Here is a 22,896-nt window from a genome sequence, read left to right as displayed (position 1 = left end):
AAAGTAGTAAGTAAAAAAGACTGAGAGAATGATTTTTATTTTGCACTTAAAAGATCACGGGCGGTTGAGGATGAGGCTAATCCCGAAAAATCATGCGCTAGCATGGTTGTCTCTGGTTTTCAATGATTTATCTTGATTTTGTAGAGTTTTACTTGATTTAAACTGTCTTACCTTGGTTCATTTATTATATGATGTAAGCTTGCGTGATATTGCGTCATTTTACACCTGTGTTGCAGTAGAACTGATCATTCTCTATGTTCATATATCTCTGAGAGTCCTTGTACAACTCCTGCCGCAGTGTCGTAGCGGTTAAGTGACGCGCGACTGCCCTTCGATGGCAGGTGCTGCCATCACTAGAGCTGGTGAGCCCCACGTGGTTCTGCGACCAATCATTAATGTAACTGCCACGGACCACGGTGGTCCATTTGCTCACAATTCGGTGGGCAGGTTTTGATGACGCCACCAGGTCACGTGATCTAGGTGACCCCACCTAGATTGCGTAGCAGCCGGTTGCACAGGCGTGTCCGGCTGCGAGGCTTCATAAGGTCACCAACGCCGGAAGGAAGAAAGGAAAACGTTTATTGAGCTCTAGAGAGTAGGTGAGCAATTTGGCGGAGTCAGGTGTGTCCTCCGTCTTCTTAGCAATGGTCGTCTGCCCCTAGTCCAGGGCTCCGCTGGATGCCGCTGCCAGCTGTGCTCGCCGGATTAGCCCAAGTTGGACGTCCTGACGGTCGCTGGAGAGCATTCCTTCCCATTGCTCCGCACTCGGTTTGGTATTTTGGGTGCCACCTCTATTTTCTGGCAGGCCCACGGTATGTGACAGAGCGTGGGTGCTTCATGGCACCAAGGGCATTTGTCTGTGTATTGTGTGGGTTGTATACTGTTGAGTGTATTTCTTCGACATGGCGGTACTAACTCTGTCGCGTTAAAAGGCAGGAATAAAAAAAAAACTGACTCGAATGAACAATCCGCTGGTTTTAACGCGAGAGCGTTAGAGGTCGGGGAAAAAAAATTGTCGAGCGTCGGCGCTGGCGAGTTTGTAAATAGTAGCCAGTTACCCCCCTGCATCTTTCTTGCCTCGACCTTCCTTCTCCCTTCCCCAGCCTCACTGCACTTTTATCCTTCCAGTTTTCTCAAGACGCCATTCATTATTCATTACGCGGTGCCTCAAGGACGGAGCAGCCAGAAGGGACACGTGCCACTGGCAGAACCAGAAGCCAGATGCAGGTTCCCATCTGCCGTTGCGTGCTTGCCTGCGTGTACGGCGTTCCCACATGACGGCAGCTCCCTCCCTGGCACAAACGCTTTCGCCACTCCGAGAAAATCGTCGGCAATACTCGGCAAAAGACGGTCGCTCGCGCTGCGCATAAAACTCCTGTTGCTGGAGCAGCCTGACAGCCAGGTAGACAAGAGAAGAGAAAAATGCCCGCAATACGGGACCCCGAAGTGAAGTTCGTAAAGGTAAGTCTAATGAGATTTGTATGTAAATGCCAAAAATACCCGTTTGATTGAATCATTAAGTTCAGGTGTTTACGGTCTAGGTTGCGCAATCGCTCGGAATGTACAGGGTTGGTCAAAAGTTCCCAGGCCGCAGGGTCTGCTTACCAGCGGCATATCCTGCCACTTACGATATCAATAGAATGATACTTCTTCTATTTTCTCTAGAGATTTCATGCTTTAGGGGTGCCGTAACTACCCGACTATAGCACTCGAAAGCAAATCCTGTGGCCTGTGAACTTTTGACCGAGCCTATAGCTTTATACCGTTGTTCGAATGTGTGCTGACGGACTTGCCCGCATGCTTTAATAGTGTGTTTAAATGAAGTTTGCAACCTTCGTAGCGAGTGACATCAAGACTTCCTTCGCTGAAAAACGATGCATCCAATTGGAGGCAAATAAGTTTCGCTGTGCACCTCAGAGACAAATAAAAATAGCAAACAGAAACTATGTGGGTAACTACTACGTACTACCTCGATGGAAAGAAACGCGAACCACCCTGCGCCAACACATCCCGCTGTTTCAATTTCTTTTGACCCTGATTTTACTTCAGTGATAGCAAAAATACACTAGACTCGTCCATGATGCATTCTAGGACGACTCTAACGTCTTTTGACACCATCCAGGTAAAAGTGCGATGAAAGTAAATTACAACAGCGGAGCGGGTTGGCGCCGGCTTGTTCGCGTTTCAGTCCAACGAGGTAGTACACTAGCACTTAGCGTCGCCTCATGCGCCTGCATTGCTCAAAGCTTAATGCCTACAATGCTTAAGGGAACAAAAATTTCACTATGAATAATTGCATCTAATTGATGTTTATATTCTTTTTTGCTTTAATCTGATGCGATATTGGGAGCGGGATATAAGTAGCTAAATATGAGCGTGTTTCGTCACAGATATTTATCAACAACGAGTTCGTCAATTCTGCCTCTGGAAAAACCTTCGCGACCTACAACCCGGCCACCGGTGAGAAGATAGCGGATGTTCAGGAAGGGGACAAGGTGAGCGTTCCGAGAAGCTATTTTCACTGGTATTTTTGCAACTTTTACAACTGACAATTATTTCTATGAGTGGTCGGTCTTTGTACGACATTGTCAATAAAGATTGCGGAAACCTTTATCGCGCGCCCAGTTTCTGAGAACTGAATAGAATTCAGGCAAAATGTTTCCAAGAGGCTCGGCTTCATATCGAGCTTCATGTTCGACTTGGGTTTAGCGTCATATTCAGCCCCACATCCGCCTTTATGCCCGTGTATCCGGTTCGCCGCAGTTTTACGACACTGTTTGCCGGAGCCGCCGCTGTGGCTGAGTGGTTATGATGCTCGGCTATTGACCCGAAGCACGCGGGTTCGATCTCGGCCTCGTCAGTCGCATTTCGATGGAAGAAAAATGTTAGAAGCCCGTGTACTTTGCGATGTTAGTGCACGTTAAAGAACTCCAGGTGGTCGAAATTTCCGGCGTCCTTTATTACGGTATCCCTCATAGCCTTAGTGGCTTCGGGGCGCTAAACCCTCATATAGCAAGGCGGAAATTTGGGCGAGTTGGTAAGTGTTCATTTTCGCTCTCAGCGCAACACGAACGGGACACAAGACGAAGGACTAGCACAAACAGGCGCTGACTATCAACTGGTTTTTTTATTGAAGAACGAAAAGCGTATAAATACAAACAGTGAACTACTTATCAATCAACAAAAGTTATCTGGAAGGCACGTGGGAGGTTAGATAGCTCAATTCCCTCTCGGATAACGTTATGGAAGGGCTGCTGATTATTATTATAAGGGCTGCCTTTTATAATTACCACAACGCCACAACGGCGCAAAATGTATCAGCAGCCCTTCCATAACGTTATCCGAGAGGGAATTGAGCTATCTAACCTCCCACGTGCCTTCCAGATAACTTTTGTTGATTGATAAGTAGTTCACTGTTTGTATTTATAATAATAATAATTGGTTTTTGGGGGAAAGGAAATGGCGCAGTATCTGTCTCATATATCGTTGGACACCTGAACCGCGCCGTAAGGGAAGGGATAAAGAAGGAAGTGAAAGAAGAAAGGAAGAAAAGGTGCCGTAGTGGAGGGCTCCGGAATAATTTCGACCACCTGGGGATCTTTAACGTGCACTGACATCGCACAGGACACGGGCGCCTTAGCGTTTTTCCTCCATAAAAACGCAGCCGCCGCGGTCGGGTTCGAACCCGGGAACTCTGGATCAGTAGTCGAGCGCCCTAACCACTGAGCCACCGCGGCGGGGCTTGTATTTATACGCTTTTCGTTTGCGCTAGTCCTTCGTCTTGTGTCCCGTTCGTGTTGCGCTGAGAGCGAAAAAGAAACCCCCATATACCAAACCAGTAACCAAACTGTTTGCCTGAATTTGCTGACTGAACTTCACGGATAGGCTTTGAACGCAACCTGCCGCTCCCCTTTATACCGGGTGTCCCAGATAAATGTAACAATTTTTTAAAAGGGTGGAGCACTCTAGACGAGTGAAACAAAGATAGTTCTGTTTAATGTAATGCGGCCTAGTATGAAGTACTTTTTATTGCACAAAGTTTTATCAAGTAGCAAACATGAACTAACTTTTAAAAACTGTCCTCGAGGACAAAGTGCCAATTAGAAAGTTGAAGAGTGTCTTGATAAACAGCGGACTGAAATATTTGCAAGGTACCACTTACGTGGGCTTTTTAACGGCCTAAACACAAAGCCAGCCAATGAGTCAGCGATGGCTGGCGAATATCTTGCAGCCTCTTAAGAATAAAAGTCGCGTCTGGTACAGCGCTCCGGAGGTAACAGTATTTTATCTCAAAGAATGCGTCTGGGAGGGACGGGTGTGGTTGAATTAGTCTTAGTCTCACGTAGTCTCTCTTGTATTTCGTGGGCTTCCTTTTTAAGCCGCAAATACAGATATATTTAATTTGTACCTTTGTGCAAATATTTCAGTCGGCTATTTTCTAATACGATATAGAACTTCTGATCGGACGCTTTTATCCTGAAGCCATTGTTTAAAAAGTTGGGCAGTTGGTCTTCAATAAGTATCTAATTTTGCGGGTTGAAAAGAATACCGCTGACAACGATACACTGATTTCAACGGCAATGAGTTGGTGTTATTTGCCTAGGAATTATCGTTATTTAATAAACTCGGTCTCGGTTACTTGTATCTGAGAGATCAGGGAGATGTGGACTCCTACAAAAAATTCGATACAGATTCACTTAATCGTACAGGTACAAAGTTTGTCGAGATAGCCGAGACGACAAGCTGCCTGGATATAATGAATAGCATGTACTCAAACCAGATCATACTCTCTGGCTGCTTTTTTCAGAGTAGACAGCTGTGATTCCCATCATAATTGAAAATGCAGCCCGTCTTGTCACATTTTTGATGAATACGAATAAAAAAATGAAGGAAAAATATGTGATACTTAAACTTTATCTGTTTTTCTCACTCTCTCTCTACATCCCTCTGTGTTTTTTGTTTCTGACGCTTCTTAATTTAAACTCGACGGGAACCGAATATCTCTACCAATAGTACTTAGTTAGAATTAACGAGAATCTCCTTAATGCACCTGCCGTTCACGGCACCAAAATATGTCTCTTGAACAAACAGGAATTTCGAATCAAAGGAGTGTGAATTAACGATGCGTTTTGCAGTAATATAATTAATTTTTGCCACCGCATTGGCTTCTAGTGACAAGGTCCTACCGGTTTCTGTCCCGGCTGCATTGAGCCCGTGCAGCGAACACGTTTGTTCATAGAGAATTTGGTTCATACAAAAGAACTGCACTTGTCCGCAGCAATCACAAGAGCACCGCACTGAAACTGGGTTTGTAGCACACGTTGTTGTTGAGGCGTGCAACAATTCTCTATCCGCTAACCGTTTCTCCATTCTACAGGAGGACGTGGACAGGGCTGTTAAGGCTGCGAGGGCTGCGTTCGCGCTCAACTCGCCGTGGAGGACCATGGACGCCTCCCAGAGGGGCAGGCTCCTGTTCAAGCTGGCCGACCTGATGGAGCAGAACTTGGACCTCCTTGCGGTGAAAGCCTCTAGCCGCATTTTGTGCAGGGTTTTGGTTGTTTTAGCATGGTGGGACTTTATGAAAAGGAATTGAGATCAAAGTGCCCCGCCCCTGCTACTTAAGTAAAGCGGGCTAAAACCAACTAAAAAAGAAAGAGATAGCTTCAACTAACAATTTTCAATAACTGAAAATAAAAATAACGAAAAATTGAAAAGCAAGATGGTAAACACGATTACAGGATTTTCCTGCCTGGCTACCTATTGACAATTAATTGACTGCATATTGAAAATAGTGAAGAGCGCGCGGGAACACTGTTCTTATGTCCTGGGAACTTGCCTTGACGGAATTTTGAAACAGTTCACAGAGCGCGCTGTAGCCCTGTTCGGGCCTCCGCCTCTTTCGGTGAACTGGCATGAATTATCTAGAATACATTCTAAATAGTGTTTATTCTACCCCCCGCTTTTATTGGTGTTTGTTGGTGATGATTTATCGTTTGCGTAGAATGGATATGAATATGACTGCTTATGTGTTTACCGGGATTTACGTATCATGATATTTGTTTTTCAGGTTTGAATATTGACTATAGTTCATTGATGGGAAGGTTTAAGTGTGTTTGCATGCTTGTTGAGCCTTTAGAATATTATTAGTGCTACAATTGGAGTGCTGTAAACGGACAGATTAAGAACACAATTCGTAGCACACAACAATCGCAAACTCATCGGATAATCAAACATTTTAAATGCGATGTTTGTCAATACGGTGTACCCAAAAGCCGTTTTAAGTGCTTAACACTTATATAGCTCCCAAAAGCTGAACCTACAATGCGGACTGTGGTGCGGGATTAACGGACAGACGGGGAGGTATTCTAGGCCCGTTTCCTTCATTTGTTAGGGCTAGCCAGCTCGACAGACGTCAGAAGGATGTGCACACAAAACCGGACACACGTGACATGCGCCTGAAGGAGGCATCAGAGCAGCGAATCTGTCTCTGCTCTTACAGTGAATGTGACCAATGAGGGTCTAGAAAGTGCATCGTGTTCTGACGTAAGGGTCCGTGGAAACCAGAACCGAGGCTATTGAAAAAGAGCAGAAATATGATAAATTGCTTAAATAGGGAGGGGAACATCTTCATTGTTTCATGTTTCCAAGAGCAGTTAATATCATGCTTTACAACTCCTTATTCTCATCATGTCTTAATTACGGCGCACTTGTTTTGGGAACTACTACTTAAGACAATATTCATGAGCTCCATTTGCTACAAAAACGTGCCATCCGCCTAATATGCAAAGCACCCTATTTAAGTCACACGCAGGAAATGTACAAGCAGCTAAATATTGCCAGCGCAGAATCTATGTATGACTACCGACTTTCTAAGCAATACAGATTAGAAAGAACTAAAGGGAATGACACCTTGAAGTTACTGGCAAAGCTTGAAAAACACACTCCTATATACCCAATGCGCAACCCAGATGAATGGAAATTGAGCAAATGCCGTACAGGATATGGAAGGCAAATGTTAAAATTTAGACTACCAACATTGCTGAATGATTTCGCAAGGGGCAGAAATACAGATTTTTACCCTATTTCATTGAAGAGCCTGCGGAATAAATGTGTATAAGACTGAAATGTCACCACGTCTTAAATTTTGAACCTGTTTGCGCATTTACCTTTTCCTCTCTTTTCCTTTTTTTCTGTGTTCTTTATTGCTGATGTCTATGTATCATGTTGCATGTATGGGTAAACATATATACGCTTCACCATGTAAACTAATAATTTCATTACAATGCACTTATTGTCATGTATGCTCATGCTTGACTTGTGTTTGTATTCTCCTATCGCACCCGTTTATTTAATCTTTATTTTTAACCACTGCAGCATGTAGCTGCACACTGCTTGCCATGTAGTGGGGTACGGTCCTTAGTCATGCCTTCTTCTGGCTTTTTGCTCGTGTTCCAAACATATCTAAGATGTTGAATAAACATTGTATTGTATTGTATTAGTTCAGTCGTTCTTAAGGACTTCTACAATGTTACACAAAAAAAGACTGAAGAAAACTTGGTGCCAATTCATCTTTAATACACCGAAGCTATGGCTCAGTGGTTAGGTGTTGGGCTGCTGACCCGAAAAACGCAAGTTCGATCCCGGCCGCGCCGTTCGCATTTAGATTGAGGTGAAATGCTGGAGTTCTGTATACTTTGTCATGCTTGTGTACGTTAAAGATCCACAGGTGGTCGAAACTATCAAGAGTCGTCCACTACGGCGTCCCTCATAGCCTGAGTTACTTTGGTACAGTGAGCCCCCGTAAACCTTCTTATTTAATACAAACACGGACGACAGAGGCACGTATAGACACATTGAGGGTGGACGGAGGAACGCTTCTTTATGCGAAGTCCAAGTTCGAAAAGACCTTTCGGATGCGGACGCTATATTTTTCTCTGGCTGCGTGTCAAGGCCGAAAACCGGCCGTCGTCTACATGTCCAGTCACACTTGCTCGGAGGATTTCATGCTGCTGGTAACATCACGATCAGGTACATGGATGGCGGCTTGTGAAAGGAACGCGTAGGGGCAAATTTAAGTTGGCTTGCAGCGATAAATTACGGCATACCTGTACTCCGTTTCATACATAGCGTGCAGCGCATTGAAATGTGCAGACGTAGTCAGCATGAAAAAAAAAATGAAAGGATGCGTGTAACTTCGCACTCCCTTCGTGGTCGAGTGGCGTAAGGCACGAAAAAGTGACAGCTTGTCGTCCGCAGTAAGAGCGCATGGCAAATGAATTCTGTAATAGGCCAGCAGGCAAAACATCACAAGAGGGCCATCACGAGATGGCCACCCTAGGGCAACAGATACGATCAAGCATCGCAGCACAGCATGCCGTCGCGGAATACGGTAGTGAGAACGGTCTGCTTCGAGTAGTGTTAGAGAGGTCGGACTTAAAGACGTGCAACTTTGAAGGCTATGAGGACGACCGGCGAGAAGTTGCTTCCACACCTACACCACCATCCCCCCTAATCCCCCATGAGTGGCTGAGAGCCATCCCTCTCTTGTAATAAAGGATTCATTCATTCATTCATTCATTCATTCATTCATTCATTCATTCATTCATTCATTCATTCATTCATTCATTTGCTGATGGCACGGAACTCGTCACTTGTCGATTGCGGATGTAGGCAGTGCAAACATAATTGGCTTCGAGGAAAGGAAAGGCACAGTAACTGTCTCACTTCTCGGTGGACTTCTTCGCGTAAGGGAAGAGAGTAAGGTGGAAGTAAAGGAGGAAAGCGAGAAAGAGGAGGAAGACGATAAACTTTATTTAATAACAAAAATAAAAACCCTCCCGGATGGCTCTTAGTCCAAGAGCACTCTGGCCTTCTCCTCCAGCCTAGCCCGGTCAATCAGCTTACGCTGATCACCAGCTGGTGTGTCCTTAAGGGAAGTTTACCAGGAGGTTGGAGTGGATCTGTGAATGGCTGTACACAGGTGGAACGTGGGCATGCTCAGATGTACTGACAGAGTGTGGAGGGACTCCGCAGGTGGTACAGTGTGAAGGGAAGCGGGTGGAGTGGGTGGAACAAGTGGGCGAACTGAGGAGATGGGAATGAGTTTGTTTAAATTTGTGGCCAATATATGGTCTGCAAGTGGTCTAGTGTGGAATGCGGAGGAAGGTATATCATGCGCGCTGCCTATAGTGCGGTTTGGTAGTGTGGTAGTCAAGAGGCTCGTTTTGGGTCTGAGTGTGTGTTCGTGGGTTGGGGAGGGCATCCGCCGCTGCCCAGACACTGAGTTCGCGCGCAGACGAATATCACGTGCTCATTTCCGGGGATGCCATCATGACCAGGGCCCCATGTAGAGGTGATCTGTTGCTGTGGTGCTGGTAGCATAGACAGCATGTGGACTGAAGAAGGAGGAACGGTGCCTTTACTGAAGAGTCTGTGTGCTGCTCTGGAATCTGTACAGATTGTCGTGTGGTCTATGAGCAGGGTGCAGATGTGTGCTATGGACATAGACATGGCCAGGCATTCTACCTCTGTGGTGTTCGCGGGTCCCAGGGTCACTGCGCCTCGGGTAGTGCCTGTGTCCGGGAAAGCGGCTGCGCGAATGCATTGGGATTGTGGATGCGGTGTTGCGTCCCTTTATATTATGTCTTGCCTTGCTTTGCACAGTTATTTGAGGAACACGCTATGGATTACAGATAATGTGACTTATAACAACAGGTAATCAGTGCTTTGCAAAATTAAAAAAAAGTATAATTTTTTTAAGTAATTAGTTACTTGCAACATGTTTCGTGCGCTCAGGCGAAGTTCATTATTTTATTATCAGATATGGCTTTAAAAGCTTAAGTGGAAATTGTAAAGTTATTGAGCGCCATGAAGATAGTCCGAACCAAGTGCTTTAATAATAATTGGTTTTTGGTGGAAAGGAAATGGCACAGTATCTGTCTCATATATCGTTGGACACCTGAACCGCGCCGTAAGGGAAGGGATAAAGGAGGGAGTGAAAGAAGAGAGGAACAAATAGGTCCGTAGTGGAGGGCTCCGGAATAATTTCGACCACCTGGGGATCTTTAACGTGCACTGACATCGCACAGCACACGGGCGCCTTGGCGTTTTTCCTCCATAAAGACGCAGCCGCCGCGGTCGGGTTCGAACCCGGGAACTCCGGATTAGTAGTCGAGCGCCCTAACCACTGAGCCACCGCGGCGGGGCCGAACCAAGTGCTTCCGACGAGTCAATCACGGCGTGCCCATTTTTTATTCGAAAATAATTTAAGCCCGCGCAATTAAAAAAAAATGCTTTGTGATAGCGTGCTATATGAGCCCTAATTAAGCGCGATTACAGCCCTCTCATCCGTCAGTTTGTAAAGCGCTGTCAACTTCGGACCTTCCGAGATATCCAGGAGAGGGGTTCACGTTGCTGTTGTCTCGAGGTGGCCTGCAGCGGGCGCTGAAGGCGAGTCTTTTCGTCGCGTCTTCAGGAGCCGCTGGCGCTTATCTCAGAACGAGCGGCAATTCAAACGGCAGTTGTGTTTGTGCGGTTCATGCGGACAGGCGTTCTGACATTTATAACGAGGCACTTTTCTACTATTCGTGGTCTGTTTCGGTGTTGCTCGTCAAATAACTTCAAATGGATGTCATGAATCAGTAATAACAGCACAGCACCAGAGTGCATATACGACACAGTTTGTCGCACTCAGTTCGGCGCCGTCACGCCGCAGGTGCGTCTAAAGGGGCGAATACAGAAACAGGTTTCAGCGGTGCCCGTGTATATGGTTGCATGTGCTAACAAATTCGTCGTCTTCGGCAGTGAGGCGGTGAGGCGGGTAACAGGGTAACAGGCTTAATCGCGATATAGGGGGAGGGAAGCCGTGCCTCTCCCCTTCTCCCACTCTGCCGCATTACCGTCCTCCTTTCGCTTTCCACGTCGAGCTCTTTTACGGCTGCAAAATCACCATCGACGCTCAATCCTGTAACGGGCACCTAAGAGCTGCTCTTTGAAGATCCAGTGTACGAAATTTTGAACAGCTTGCGGTGAAATTGGAGGTAGACAAGCGAACGTAAGCATTTAACACAAAAGCACAGAAGATGTAGCGGTTACTCCTTGCAGAATATACAGCGCGAAAGTGTGAACTTTCATTTGTTTTCCCCCTAATAGATGGAAACGCTTTTGCCTACACAAGGCGGGAACCAGTGGGTGTGGTCGGCCAAATCATTCCGGTGAGTGAAGCACGTTTGGAACTCTGTATTTTTGAATTTGCGCATTTAACTGCTGGGTGCACTAAAACACAGGTAGGGGATGGTAACAATCATACTTTCTGCAGCTGGTCCGCCTGTGAATTATAAAGTTCGTTATCTGTTGCACAAATGGTATCATGTTCCGCTTATATTGAGTTATTGCGCCAATTGAGCCCCATATACCGGGGCTGTCCGTGCTGTAGGTCACAAATAACAATGAAATAAATAAGTAAATAAGGAAATAAGTAAATATATAAACCTCTGTAAAGTACTTGTAGTTCTTTGCGCTCAATGTTGTGCATCGAAGTTGTACCAAAAGTGTATCAAAGCGGAAATGCTGAAAAGGTCTGTTTATGTGTAGTGCTTGCTGTATTTTTATATGCGAATCATATTTTACGTTCGGGGAAAAAATATATATAGGCATCTAACATGTCAGCAGAATAGCAAGCGCCACTCCTACTAGCCATAATACTTGCTTGTATGAGGAGACAGTCGCCACGACTGTATACTTTTTCACCGCAAACTATATGAGCACGGCTCCTGGTTTAGCCTGATCAACATTCTGGCTTAGAGTAGAAAGTAAGTCATACTTGCTATTAACAGGAACCGAACACTTCCTCGTGACGTCTTCAAACTCGAAATTATGAATTTTATTACGGTGGATACTTTATAAAAGGCGTTGGCCTTAACGGATGTATTTTATTTATCTTAAGCGAATAAACGGCCACAGGCTGCGGATTTTCTGCTACGATTCGGCCATACTTTCTTTGCAACTCACTGGCAAGGAACTGAGGGACGTATGTTGTTTTTATTGTTCTCTTCCTCTCTGATAAAAACGCCCCCGATCGCAGTGGAACGTGCCAATTGTGATGCTGGCCTGGAAGATCGGTCCGGCTCTTGCCATGGGCAACACTGTGGTCTTGAAGCCCGCCGAACAGACCCCCCTCACGGCGCTGCTCGTTGCCAGCTACGTGGTGCAAGCCGGCTTCCCTCCCGGAGTGGTCAACATCGTGCCTGGCTATGGCAAAACCGCCGGCGCCGCAATCTCGAATCACCCAGATGTGGACAAGGTGGCCTTCACGGGATCTACGCAGGTGACCGGCTGTCTACTCCTCGCAGACCTAATGCGCGTGATTTCAGGTCTTGTGAGAACCAAGTGTGAATTGGAGGAAAAAGGGACTCATTTTCTTTGTGGCGGATGAACTTCAGGCCTTGCAACTTGCACGTCCGTCTCCCATTCGCAAACCGATCAGCCCACGAAAAAAACATCTGCTGCATACGCTGTGCCATGACAAATAGGCATGTACGAGCTCATACCTCCTTAAAGATCTCATAGCATGCCTTTTATCGCCACAAATTTCAAAACTACATGTGACAAAGGTTGAGAAGCACCGGCGTGTGCTTCCCGTATGCTGGCACTATTCTTTCTTGGCTATAAAATGCATAAAAATGGCATATTATCGATCCGGCAGATTCATCGCCGTCGTGATTTCATGCAAAGGAAAGGGAATCTCTCAACATCGACGAAGGAAAACGTAGTATCTTCAAAGTCCACAATGCACCACAGCTGTATGCATCCCGCAGTAGGTTAGACAAGGGGCAAATGGACAATTGTTTTTATGGTTCGTTCTCTTGTTATACCTTCCTCATTAGCAATTATAAATAAAATTACCCAACTGTAGATTCACAGCAGTCAAGAATGAACTTCTCAATTGTTTTCCGAACGATTCAGGTTGGTCGGCTTGTTCTCCAGGCGTCTGGGACGTTCAACCTCAAGAATGTCTTCCTGGAGTTGGGCGGCAAGAGCCCCCTAATCATCTTCCCTGACGCAGACCGTGAGTGTCCTGGTATATTTCACTTTCGACTGCACTGTACACACTGTGGACGCTGGCAGCGTTGTGCTCGACTTTGCACCCTTTTTATTCATTGTTTGGTTGTTTTAATACCCTGTAAGCAAAGCAGCGGGAGCATCTCGAATAGTACGCACCTCATTGTTTTGGACGCTAGAGCTTTTGGACCAGACGCGGCTACTGAATTTCTCCAACGCCGCGTTTCCCGCAGTGGATCTAGCCGCCAAGATGGCCCACGACGGTGTGTTCTGGAACCAGGGACAGGTGTGCTGCGCTGCCACACGGACGTTCGTTCACGCCGACATCTATGACAAGTTCGTGGCCAAGGCTGTAGAATTAGCCAAGAACAGAGTCGTCGGGGACCCCTTCGATGAGAGATCCGTCCAGGGGGCCCAGGTATGGACTTGAATCAGGTACCCACATGATGTAACAGCTTTTTGCCCTTCGATTACGCAGTGAACTGCCCGATAACTTTTACTCCTTTCTTTTTTCTTTAGAGAGATGGGCAGACAGAGACACATGCACGCAGAGATACAAACCGAAAGAAGCACTTGAAGACAACCAGAAGAATACAAGACAGACATACGGACAGATATTCAGGCAGAATGGCAGACAGGCACTGGCGATCCGATAGAGATGCAGACAGGCGGATTGAAAGACACACAGACGGACAAGCATGCCGACAGATAGATGGACAGACAGATGGACAGACAAACAGGACAGACGGACCGGCAGGCAGAGGTCGTGGGTTCGGATTGCACTGGCTACTTGTGGCACTGTCTTCTACTTTCTAATGAATTGCCTTTTAGTCATGCGATGGCTACACTGTTAATTTCGCATCGATCAACAGTGCAAAGGAAAATGCAACCACCACTGTCCTCTGGTTGTTTCGATGACTGTTGGCTTCCTTTAATAGCAATGAGAGACAAGCATGCAGATGGCTAAAGGGACAGACAAACGCACTAACGAATGAACCAACGCACAAACAGCCAGCAGACAAACAGGAAGGATGAAGAGAGAAAGAAAAACAGATAAAAGAGGCACGAATGGGGAGAGAGACGAACAAACGGGAAGGTGGGCGTGCCGGCGGGAAGAAGACAGCAACCTTGTGTGCTCGCAGCTCAGCTCTTTCCAGTGGTCACGTGGTTTTAAAAGCGCATTCTAAAGGGTCTCTGTGTTTGTCGGCTCGCAGATCGACGGTACACAGATGGAACGCATCCTGGGATACATCAAGCTAGGCCAGAAGGAGGGGTCCAAGCTTCAGTGTGGAGGCAGCCGGCACGGGACTCGTGGGTACTTCGTCCAGCCGACCGTCTTCTCGGACGTCGAGGACAGCATGACGATCGCTAAGTACGCCAACTGTGTTCTCGTATACACTACCCGTATGGCAACTACTATCGGCACTTATATGGTAGTATTCAGCGGCTGTTGCCTAAAGAAATTTCTACAGTTGAACACAAAGCCCTGATACACAGAAGACTTCAGATACACGGAACTAGATTCAGGAGTCGAGTATGTTTTAGCAAGCTCCAGAGTACCAAATGCTTACCCCCGAAGAGATAGCACAAATCAGCTTCAGTACACAGGTCTTTTACACAGTATAATCTGTTCCTGGATAGTCAACACGTAACAAAAGGAAAAAAAAAACGAACGTCCTCAGATCAAAATGCGGCAACCTCTTAAGGACCGGGAGTGAGCTCAACAATGAAAACTGTACGCCTGAAGGAGGTACAGGAATTATAAAATGAAAAGAAATTAAAGGATACCCAGCAATTCTGGACAAAAGCATTTTTGACAGGCAAACCTATTATGAACGCAAATATTTCATGTAGTATAAGATTTCACTATAACAATCAATCTTGTATTTTTTGCAGTCTTGTATTTTTTTCTAGCCACGTTTTTGCTATCGTCAAAAGCGTTTCACATTGGATTTCTATGGCAGTCTTACCTGTTCGATGCGATCACTGGAAACATGTTTAAAGAATGATTCTGCTACATATCAGAATAATGGACCATCACCTTCAATATTTCTATACCAGTGTCTTACAATTTTCAAAATTTCAAAACTGTTGCCCGAGAAAGCGGGACTTAAAACACACGGCCACAAATTAGCCGGTTCTCTCAGCGTTCATTCGCTGTTGGTGATCACGTCTATCTTCTCTATATACTCCTGTTCCTTGTCGTCTTGACACGGTATCCTAAAATTATAGCCTGCCGTTCATTTGTTGTTATCAGGGCATTTTTTACTGTGTATACCATAAGTAAGTTATGTCCCCCTAAGCTTAAAGCCCTTTTAATGCGAGGCGCTTAATTCGATCCTGTGATATAATGACATGAACTGTAGCCTCAGTGCTAGGTAATAAATGTGAGCCGAAGCATATTCTTAACTTTTTCGTTCTTTCTCAAAAAGTGGGTGGACACGGGTTGATGCCCGTACTTTTTAATTAGGTGGCATGGATTCTCGACTAAGTTGGTGAGTTTTCTTCGTGAAGTCGATGAGCCGCTTCGGTTCCCCTTTCTGGCTCCTCGTCGTGGAAAGAAAAGAGCACGTTGGCCTTTTGTGGTCGAATAGAGCAGAGTGAGTTAAGAACAAACGAAAGGCATTGAGATTTTAGCTGAACTAAAGAAGGAATCAGCATGGCCAAGGCATGTGATGCGAAGACAAAGTGATATTTGATTATTAATTTTAACAGTGTGGATTTCAAGAAAGGCCCAGGCGGCCGAGAGTCAGGTTGGCGGATGATATTAGGAAATTTTCAGGAACAAAGCGGCTGCAGCTGGGACAGAGTAGGATTCATAGCAGGGATAAAGGTGGGGCGTTTGTGCCACACAAAACGTAGTTAGGTTGATGGTGATGGTTTTTCTGTGCGTTGGTAATTTTAGGTGAACGTAGCCACAAGACGTATAGTGCCTGCAAGCATACATTCTTGTTTTGATCTTCGCAGTTGGAAGTGAAGACAATAATTACGCGGGAAACTTAAGACCCCTTGGGTGCTGTGAATGCGAAAGCATGCAGGTACTACTGTAATGAAGTAGCCAGCGAAGCTTATCAGTTCGCGCCACACGAATGCAAATTGATGAAGTCAGCGATACCCATACCCAGCGCAGAGACTGTCAGTTTAGCGCGCGGAGTGTTCTAGTGCGGTGAATCTGTTGTTTCTGCAAAAGATCACTTCGGTAGATTGATTGTACACCTAAAAGAAGTGTATGCCCAGACGGAGTTCAAGCCAGAGTGGCACTCACTTTTGGGCTGTCTCTTCATTGCGTTTTGTCTAGTGTTTCGATGCTTATGTGTGTCGTGTTATGCATAGTGCTGATTTACTAACGTTTCCTTAATGTTTGTACATAGTTCTTGTTCACGTAGGTGTTGCATCAGTTTAATAAATATCATGGTGAAAAAAAAACGAAAAAAGGGGCGATGGCGTCGTGCTTATAAAGAAGAGGCCAGCGAAGTTAATATGTTTGCACCGGCCTGGGATCGAAACCCACCTGGAAAGAAATTTTATGTAGAAATTTTTATTGTGCTTTCTTCTCTGACGATGTGGGCACTGGCGATGACGTCATGAGGTCACGTGAGAGTTTCGGTCCGGTTGTCGTAGACGGTCTGTCAACGGTGGATTTTCTGATTGATGAGCCACTTTATGCTTTCGCCTTAAAAAGAGCACAATTCTCCACCTCGCTGGGAGGAGATCTTTGGTCCCGTACAGAGCATCTTCAAGTTCACAAACACCGAAGAGGTCATTCGAAGGGCGAATGACACCAACTACGGGTTGGTGGCGGGCATTTTTACGAACGACATCACGATAGCCACAGTTGTGGCGCATGCCCTGCGAGCTGGCAACGTATGGTTCGTACTGGTGCAGCTGCTATTTTTCTTTGTACTTAGAAACAGCGCGAAGAAACACGGACACCATGAAGAAACGACACACACGAGCGCCCCAGCGCTCGTGTGTGTCGTTGCTTCGTGGTGTCCGTGTTTCTTCTCGCTGTTTCTAAGTACAATGCATTACCAACTAGCCCGGAACCTTGCTCTTCTGTACTATTTTTCAGTGGCTATGTTCTTTAAGCCTATCGCTGTAGAGAAGCTTTAGTGGCATGGAATTTACTTCTTTAGATCCGTTAATTCATTATACTCGAAATGATGAACGTTACATACAGACGGAAGTTAGTTTCCTGCTTTGTGTTTATTAGTTTACAAGCTTTAGATGAGCTTTAGCTACATTACGGCAAACAGGCACCACACTGATGAATTTCGTAACGGGCAGGGTAACATTACTTTTTCTTATTTTTCTTCACAATGCTTACTTTTTATTATTTTGCTTCACAATGCAGGATAAATGGCTACTACCTAATGGCGCCTCAGGCTCCATTCGGAGGCTACAATATGTCTGGAATCGGATGTGAAATGTAAGTTCTTGTATTGATCTGTTAGTTTACTACTCGTGCTTTCATTTGAAGCACCGCATTCAACACATTAGCAAAATGTGGCCAAGTCGGATTCTGTAGTGATTCCAGTCATATTTCCAGACTGATAGTGGTTTGACTGAAGAAAGAAAATGGCGCTTTTCCTGTCAGTATGACCTCTGTTACACTAGCGTCATGTGACGTGGGCGAGATAGGGGATATTTTCAGTTTTGACAGAGCTCTGCGCTAATATGTTCTATATGTTGTAATGGCAGTGGTTTAAAAGAATTCAACCATTAACTTTTGAAAATGGTTGGCTTATGGTTTACGGTATTTCCGCCCAAAGCGATTCAAACTATGTGGGATGCCGTAGTCGACAGACCGGATAATTTCGACAACTTAAAGTCTTCAACGCTCACTAACAAAGCTCAATACAAGGGCCTCGGGTTAGGAGCCGAGCACCATAAGCACTGAGTCACAGTGCCTGCTAAATTTCGAAAAATCAATTTTAAAGAAATACCTTCATGGGCCCCGGTATGCAAACAATTCACCGTCGTCGGCGATGGCCGTGCGTTGACCGTAAGCGAAAAATCCCGGTTTAGTCGTTTGGCGTGGCGTGGTTGGCGCAACTGATTGCTGCAGTGGCGCCGGCATGAGGCGGCCTCTGGAACTAAGACGCGCCACGCAGCGACGTTGCGCCAGGAATTGGCGAGCGAGATGCGGCCAGCGCCATCAAGTGTTCGTGTCTACAAAATGATATGCAGAGGACTCCAGGAAGTTGAAGGGAGCCATTACATTTATCGCGTCAACCCTTGCGGTGCAGCTAAGTTCCCCTGAATTTTATTGCATTAAATAGATGGATTTTTCGGCATATCAATACCGCTTCTGGTGGACGTCTGAAAACAGGTGAATCGTATTGACTAGTAACCTCATACACTAAATGATAAAACTATACTTTTTCAATATTACTGATAGGCGGCTACTTAGAATTAGGTATTTGTAGCTGGTGACTATTAATAGGCGTAGCTGCTTTTAGAATTTAAAAAACGCGGTTACTCTCTGGGCATTGAAACAACACATTTTTGCCAGTTCCCGCGAAAAGTAGCGCTCGTGCGCTGTAAGCGCTGCCAGAAACGCTAGAATACCTCCCTAAGTAGAGCGCTTGCCCTCTTCCCGCGTTTACTGAAGGAAGAAGCGGCGGTAAGAACACAGTAAAACGCCGAGCGCGACTGGCCTAATCATGTGCTTGTTGTTTCCTGTTCAGGGGTGAAGATGGAATATTGGAATACACCGAAGTTAATACTGTAAGTTTTAAAATTCTGAACATTACTATTGGCTATGTTAAAGTTTTAGAAAGCCTAAGCAATTGTCTAATCTGATGTGAATTTTATTTCAGGTCGTTACAAACATCCCAGTGAAAAACTCTTGATTGGCCTGGGCCCGGAAGAGTGCCAAAAGCGAAACTCTGTAGCAGAACGCCATGAAAAAAAAATTCCTTCGATAAGTCAGGTTTAATTGAACTTCAGACCACGGGTACATATAGGTATGTCACCAAAACACTGCTGCAGTAAAAAGAAACCGAATATTTGCTGCAGCCATCTTACGGACAAACGCTTCTTAAGCCTTCATGGATAAGGTCTGCCGTAGATTTATTGTTGACGAAGTGCACGGCGGAAAGGGGGTGGTCCGGGTCCTGCGCTGGTGTGCCAAATTTGCGCAGCGGTTGTTACAGTTGTCTTTGACTACAGACGTACGTCGTTAACTCGTGAGCGCCTACGTGTCTGGCTCGTTCTGCACATCAGCCAATGGACGGTGGGAGTACATAGTGGAGTGGCGTGACATGGCGTGTGTTGGCATGACCTGGACGGGACCCATTTCGATAAAGCGGCTGGCACAAACTGTGACTTACTCTTGAAAAATATTTCATGCATTTCATATAATTTTCGACGAAGGGAGACACTGAAGTTATCACTATATTGCAACGTGCTGCGCGAAGGAGATTCACCGAAGCAGAGCCGAAAAACTGCGGCGGTCCCGAAGTGGTGTGACCGCGCTGGTGAGAGGCAACGAACTTCTGCCTCTACTAATGCATGCGCTACTTCTGCTTCTACAATGGGAATCAATATTATTTCGGTGTTCGCAGCGGTGTGGATTTTTTCCCGCGACATTGAGCCCAGCAGCCAATGCCCGCTTAGAAGTGTTCGATAAAATGTGTCGCTCCGCATGCTCAAATTAGCGCCAGCGTATGTCGCAGGGCTCAAAGAAGACACTGGTCCATGGAAATGGTATCTGTAGTATGGCCAGGAATATTTGTATTGTTTGTTTGTTCAGGCTTCAAGCCACCGGTACTAGGTTGCATCATTTGCGTGAGCCGCCGCGGTGGCTGCGTGGTTATGGCGCTCGGCTGCTGGCCCGAAAGACGTGGGTTCGATCCCGGCCGCGGCGGTCGAATTTCTATGGAGGCGATATTCTAGAGGCCCGTGTACTGTGCGGTGTCAGTGCACGTTAAAGAACCCCAGGAGGTCGAAATTTCCGGAGCCCTTCACAACGGCGTCTCTCATAGACTGAGTCGCTTTGGGACGTTAAACCCATATAAACTAAACCATAATTTGCTTGTGACACGAAATTTGGTCAGACTCATCTCAAATGAGCGCCGCCGTGCGCAACTGCTTCCACGTTCTCCCAGATTGTTGAAGTTGCATTGATGCCTTATCTCGATAGTTCTTTGTCAGCTTTATATCGAGAGCGGCCCAGAGCGGAAGGCATTCTGTTCGACGATCGCCGAGTAAGTTTGTTGCTACGCCGCCGCCAAGCTATTTTATTTTTTGTTGGCGCAGGCCAGCAAAAAAGAGCTTCCTTCGAAGTAATTTCTGCCATTTTCTTGACCAACGGACGCCGTGAGCACCACGTGGTGGTACTAGGAGCAGGACTAAAACGCATGCTATTAAGAGCGCTTAAACAGCCCAATAATTTTTGGCACAAACATGAGCACTGAACAACACGCAGATAAAGCGATAACAATGAAACACATGCCTAAAGCGGACAGAAACATCCAGCTCACCTTCTCTCTCAAAGTTTCACTCAAGATGACGAGGTTCGTAAAACTGAACGAGGCATAGGTAGAGCAGGCTAATGTGAGCATATCTACCGGATATCCAATGTCACCGACAGAGAGGGATTAAATAGTTATGCAGAACATTAATATCAAGCATGCTGGCCAAACTACCAGGGCCGGAAACCACATATTGTTGATGGACCTTCTGAGGGTCGTGATGGTGCACGCATCGAGCCTGACCTTTTGCTAACTGAAGATGCGACTGCATACTGGAGCGTGGTCGATTATCATTTCCGCGCACGTAAAGGGTCTCCACCTGAGCACGCAGGCAGTCGAAAAGGATGCCTGAACAACAACTCAAGACAATGTAGACGAGTGAGTCGTAAAACAAGACAACGAGAACTGGGAGACAAGCTCCGGCCACGATGCCGATGTTCAACCGCTTGTCATAAAGTTGGCCCTCACTGCCCGCCAGAACTGTCATTCCAGAACAGCACAGGCTTAGCCTTCGGCTGCCGGAGTCATTGAAGGCAACGAAAGGCGCGGACTCTTCGTAAGTCTGCGAGACTCGCAGGAACTGAAGAAACTTGAACGAGCCCACCGTCATGCAGGTGTGATTGAGGGCGATCCTTACATTTATGAACGTTGACCACAGTGAACAGGAGTGCCATTGTGGAGCAACGAGCTATGTCGGAGAAGAGCAAGGCATAACCAATGAAAACTGTCATACCCGCTGTGGTGAGCAGAATCCAAGCAGCGGAGCAGAACAATTAAACACTAAGAATTTGGACTTTGGCCGACCTCCGTGTTTGATCACCAAAACCGTCGATGAAAAGGCATCCGAAAAGACGACAGACGATGCCGTACTTGCGGATTCTCTCCATCAAGTAAGACCCCTTGCGGCCCGCTTCTTGTATAGTTCGGATGAAGGGCTTAATTTTGTTGCCTGGAAGAAAAAAGCCATTTTTTATCAACCGAGAGAGGAATAACTGTCATGGGTCATTTTAGGGACCGTCTACAGACTTTTCAAAACTGCTGCTGCAGTGAATTCTAACTGCTCAAAACCTCTTATCGTTTCCATATAAATCACCTTTGTCCTTCTTACATTGTCTCCACGTAGTGCCCAAGATCGCAAGTAAGGCAAAGGCACTGCTGTGCGATCAGGATATGAGTTGCGACCGGCACTGCTCTTTGGGTGAAAGAAAATGTCGGCAGGCATGAGCCCTTTCATGAGTGAACGCAGAAAAGCCCGCATAAGAACTTGAAATAAAATTCAGCTTGAGTATACGGTCACGACTTCTCAGCTAATAGAATTCTTTGCTTATCCGAAACGACGCTTCAGTTATACTGGACCAAAAGTCCAATGCCAAATCATGGGTAGTTAATATGTTTCGATAAGTTTGTGCAGTGAGTAAAATGGAGTGTACTTATGCGGTTATGATTCATCTAAAGAAGACTTAAGCGAGAAAAGTAACGTTGTGAGAACTCACTGCATCTTGAAGGGTTGAAGGGCTGGCTTCTTACGGCCCATATTGCGGTAATACAAGAACAAGCCTTTTCTTACTTGTTATTGGAACTTCTATGATGGAATTTGCCTTTGAAAAGTGAGCCGAAAGCGATCATGGACAGCTTAACAGGGACATTCTCTGCGACTTCAGTACGTAACGACTGCGCGCCTTAACGTAGAAGAATTTTTTATCGGCTTACCTCTTATGTGCATCCGAAAAAACGTGCTTACATGGAAAAGAAATAAGAATTCGCAGGCCTTTGTTAAAATGTCGAGTTGGTCGAACTTAAGCAACGTGCGTCGTGGAAAAACCATAAAACAGACTGAAATATCTTTTTTAATATATGCATTGTTTCGGTAGAAGGAGAGGAGAAAGAAAGGTAACGAAATTTTTGTAAAAGGTCATAAGCCACCTTGATGTATACGTAATTGCAGATTTAGAGGGTACCCTAGCGGGCAGGCAACATGGCAGACAACAGGAAGCAGCGCATCAGGACCCTCTGAGCCTGCGCTATTTCGCTTAGATGCGCAGTTGTGTCGGACGCCCTCCCGTGTGCTCTCTACGTTGCAACAACCTTTACACCATTTTGGAATTTTCTAGGATAAGTTGCGCTTTTGGCGCTGTTCCGGCTACTTTGAAGACGCGTACAAGGTGTGCTTGTTCAGCTAGTGATCCACCAAAAGACGATGCTATAGAAACCTGGAGCTGGTGTTAAGATCTTTTCGGGACTGCCGAAAGCAGTCAACGTCCTTTTCAATCTGGAGGTTTTTCATTACTTCACTTATAGATTAAGTAATCAAAGAGAGCTGGGATCAAGAATTGTCACCAGTATACGAACACTTGCCGGA

General features: G+C 45.9%; 1 protein-coding gene across 1 annotated transcript; it reads left to right on the top strand.

Annotated features, from left to right (window-relative positions):
* Positions 1–1,422: 1,422 nt before the first annotated feature.
* On the top strand, positions 1,423–18,985 carry LOC144103566 (aldehyde dehydrogenase-like). Its single transcript, XM_077636249.1, has 13 exons — positions 1,423–1,461; positions 2,391–2,495; positions 5,378–5,518; positions 9,458–9,620; positions 11,152–11,213; positions 12,083–12,325; positions 12,964–13,066; positions 13,293–13,477; positions 14,274–14,435; positions 16,768–16,928; positions 17,414–17,488; positions 18,750–18,789; positions 18,882–18,985. The coding sequence occupies exons 1-13, from the start codon at positions 1,423–1,425 to the stop codon at positions 18,912–18,914; spliced, it is 1,512 nt and encodes a 503-aa protein (XP_077492375.1). The 3' UTR covers positions 18,915–18,985.
* The last annotated feature ends 3,911 nt before the right edge of the window (positions 18,986–22,896 follow it).

This window comes from Amblyomma americanum, chromosome 9 (assembly GCF_052857255.1).
Source record: "Amblyomma americanum isolate KBUSLIRL-KWMA chromosome 9, ASM5285725v1, whole genome shotgun sequence".
Lineage (NCBI taxonomy): Eukaryota > Metazoa > Arthropoda > Arachnida > Ixodida > Ixodidae > Amblyomma > Amblyomma americanum.
Note: the sequence above shows the minus strand (reverse complement) of the source record. Positions and strands in the feature narration are given on the sequence as shown.

Bases quoted from the DNA above. Each gene is read 5' to 3' on its own strand.
- LOC144103566 (XM_077636249.1), top strand. From the start codon at position 1,423: ATGCCCGCAATACGGGACCCCGAAGTGAAGTTCGTAAAG. The intron at 12,326-12,963 runs GTGACCGGCTGT...CGAACGATTCAG, and splicing joins CCTTCACGGGATCTACGCAG to GTTGGTCGGCTTGTTCTCCA. The intron at 17,489-18,749 runs GTAAGTTCTTGT...TTTCCTGTTCAG, and splicing joins TCTGGAATCGGATGTGAAAT to GGGTGAAGATGGAATATTGG.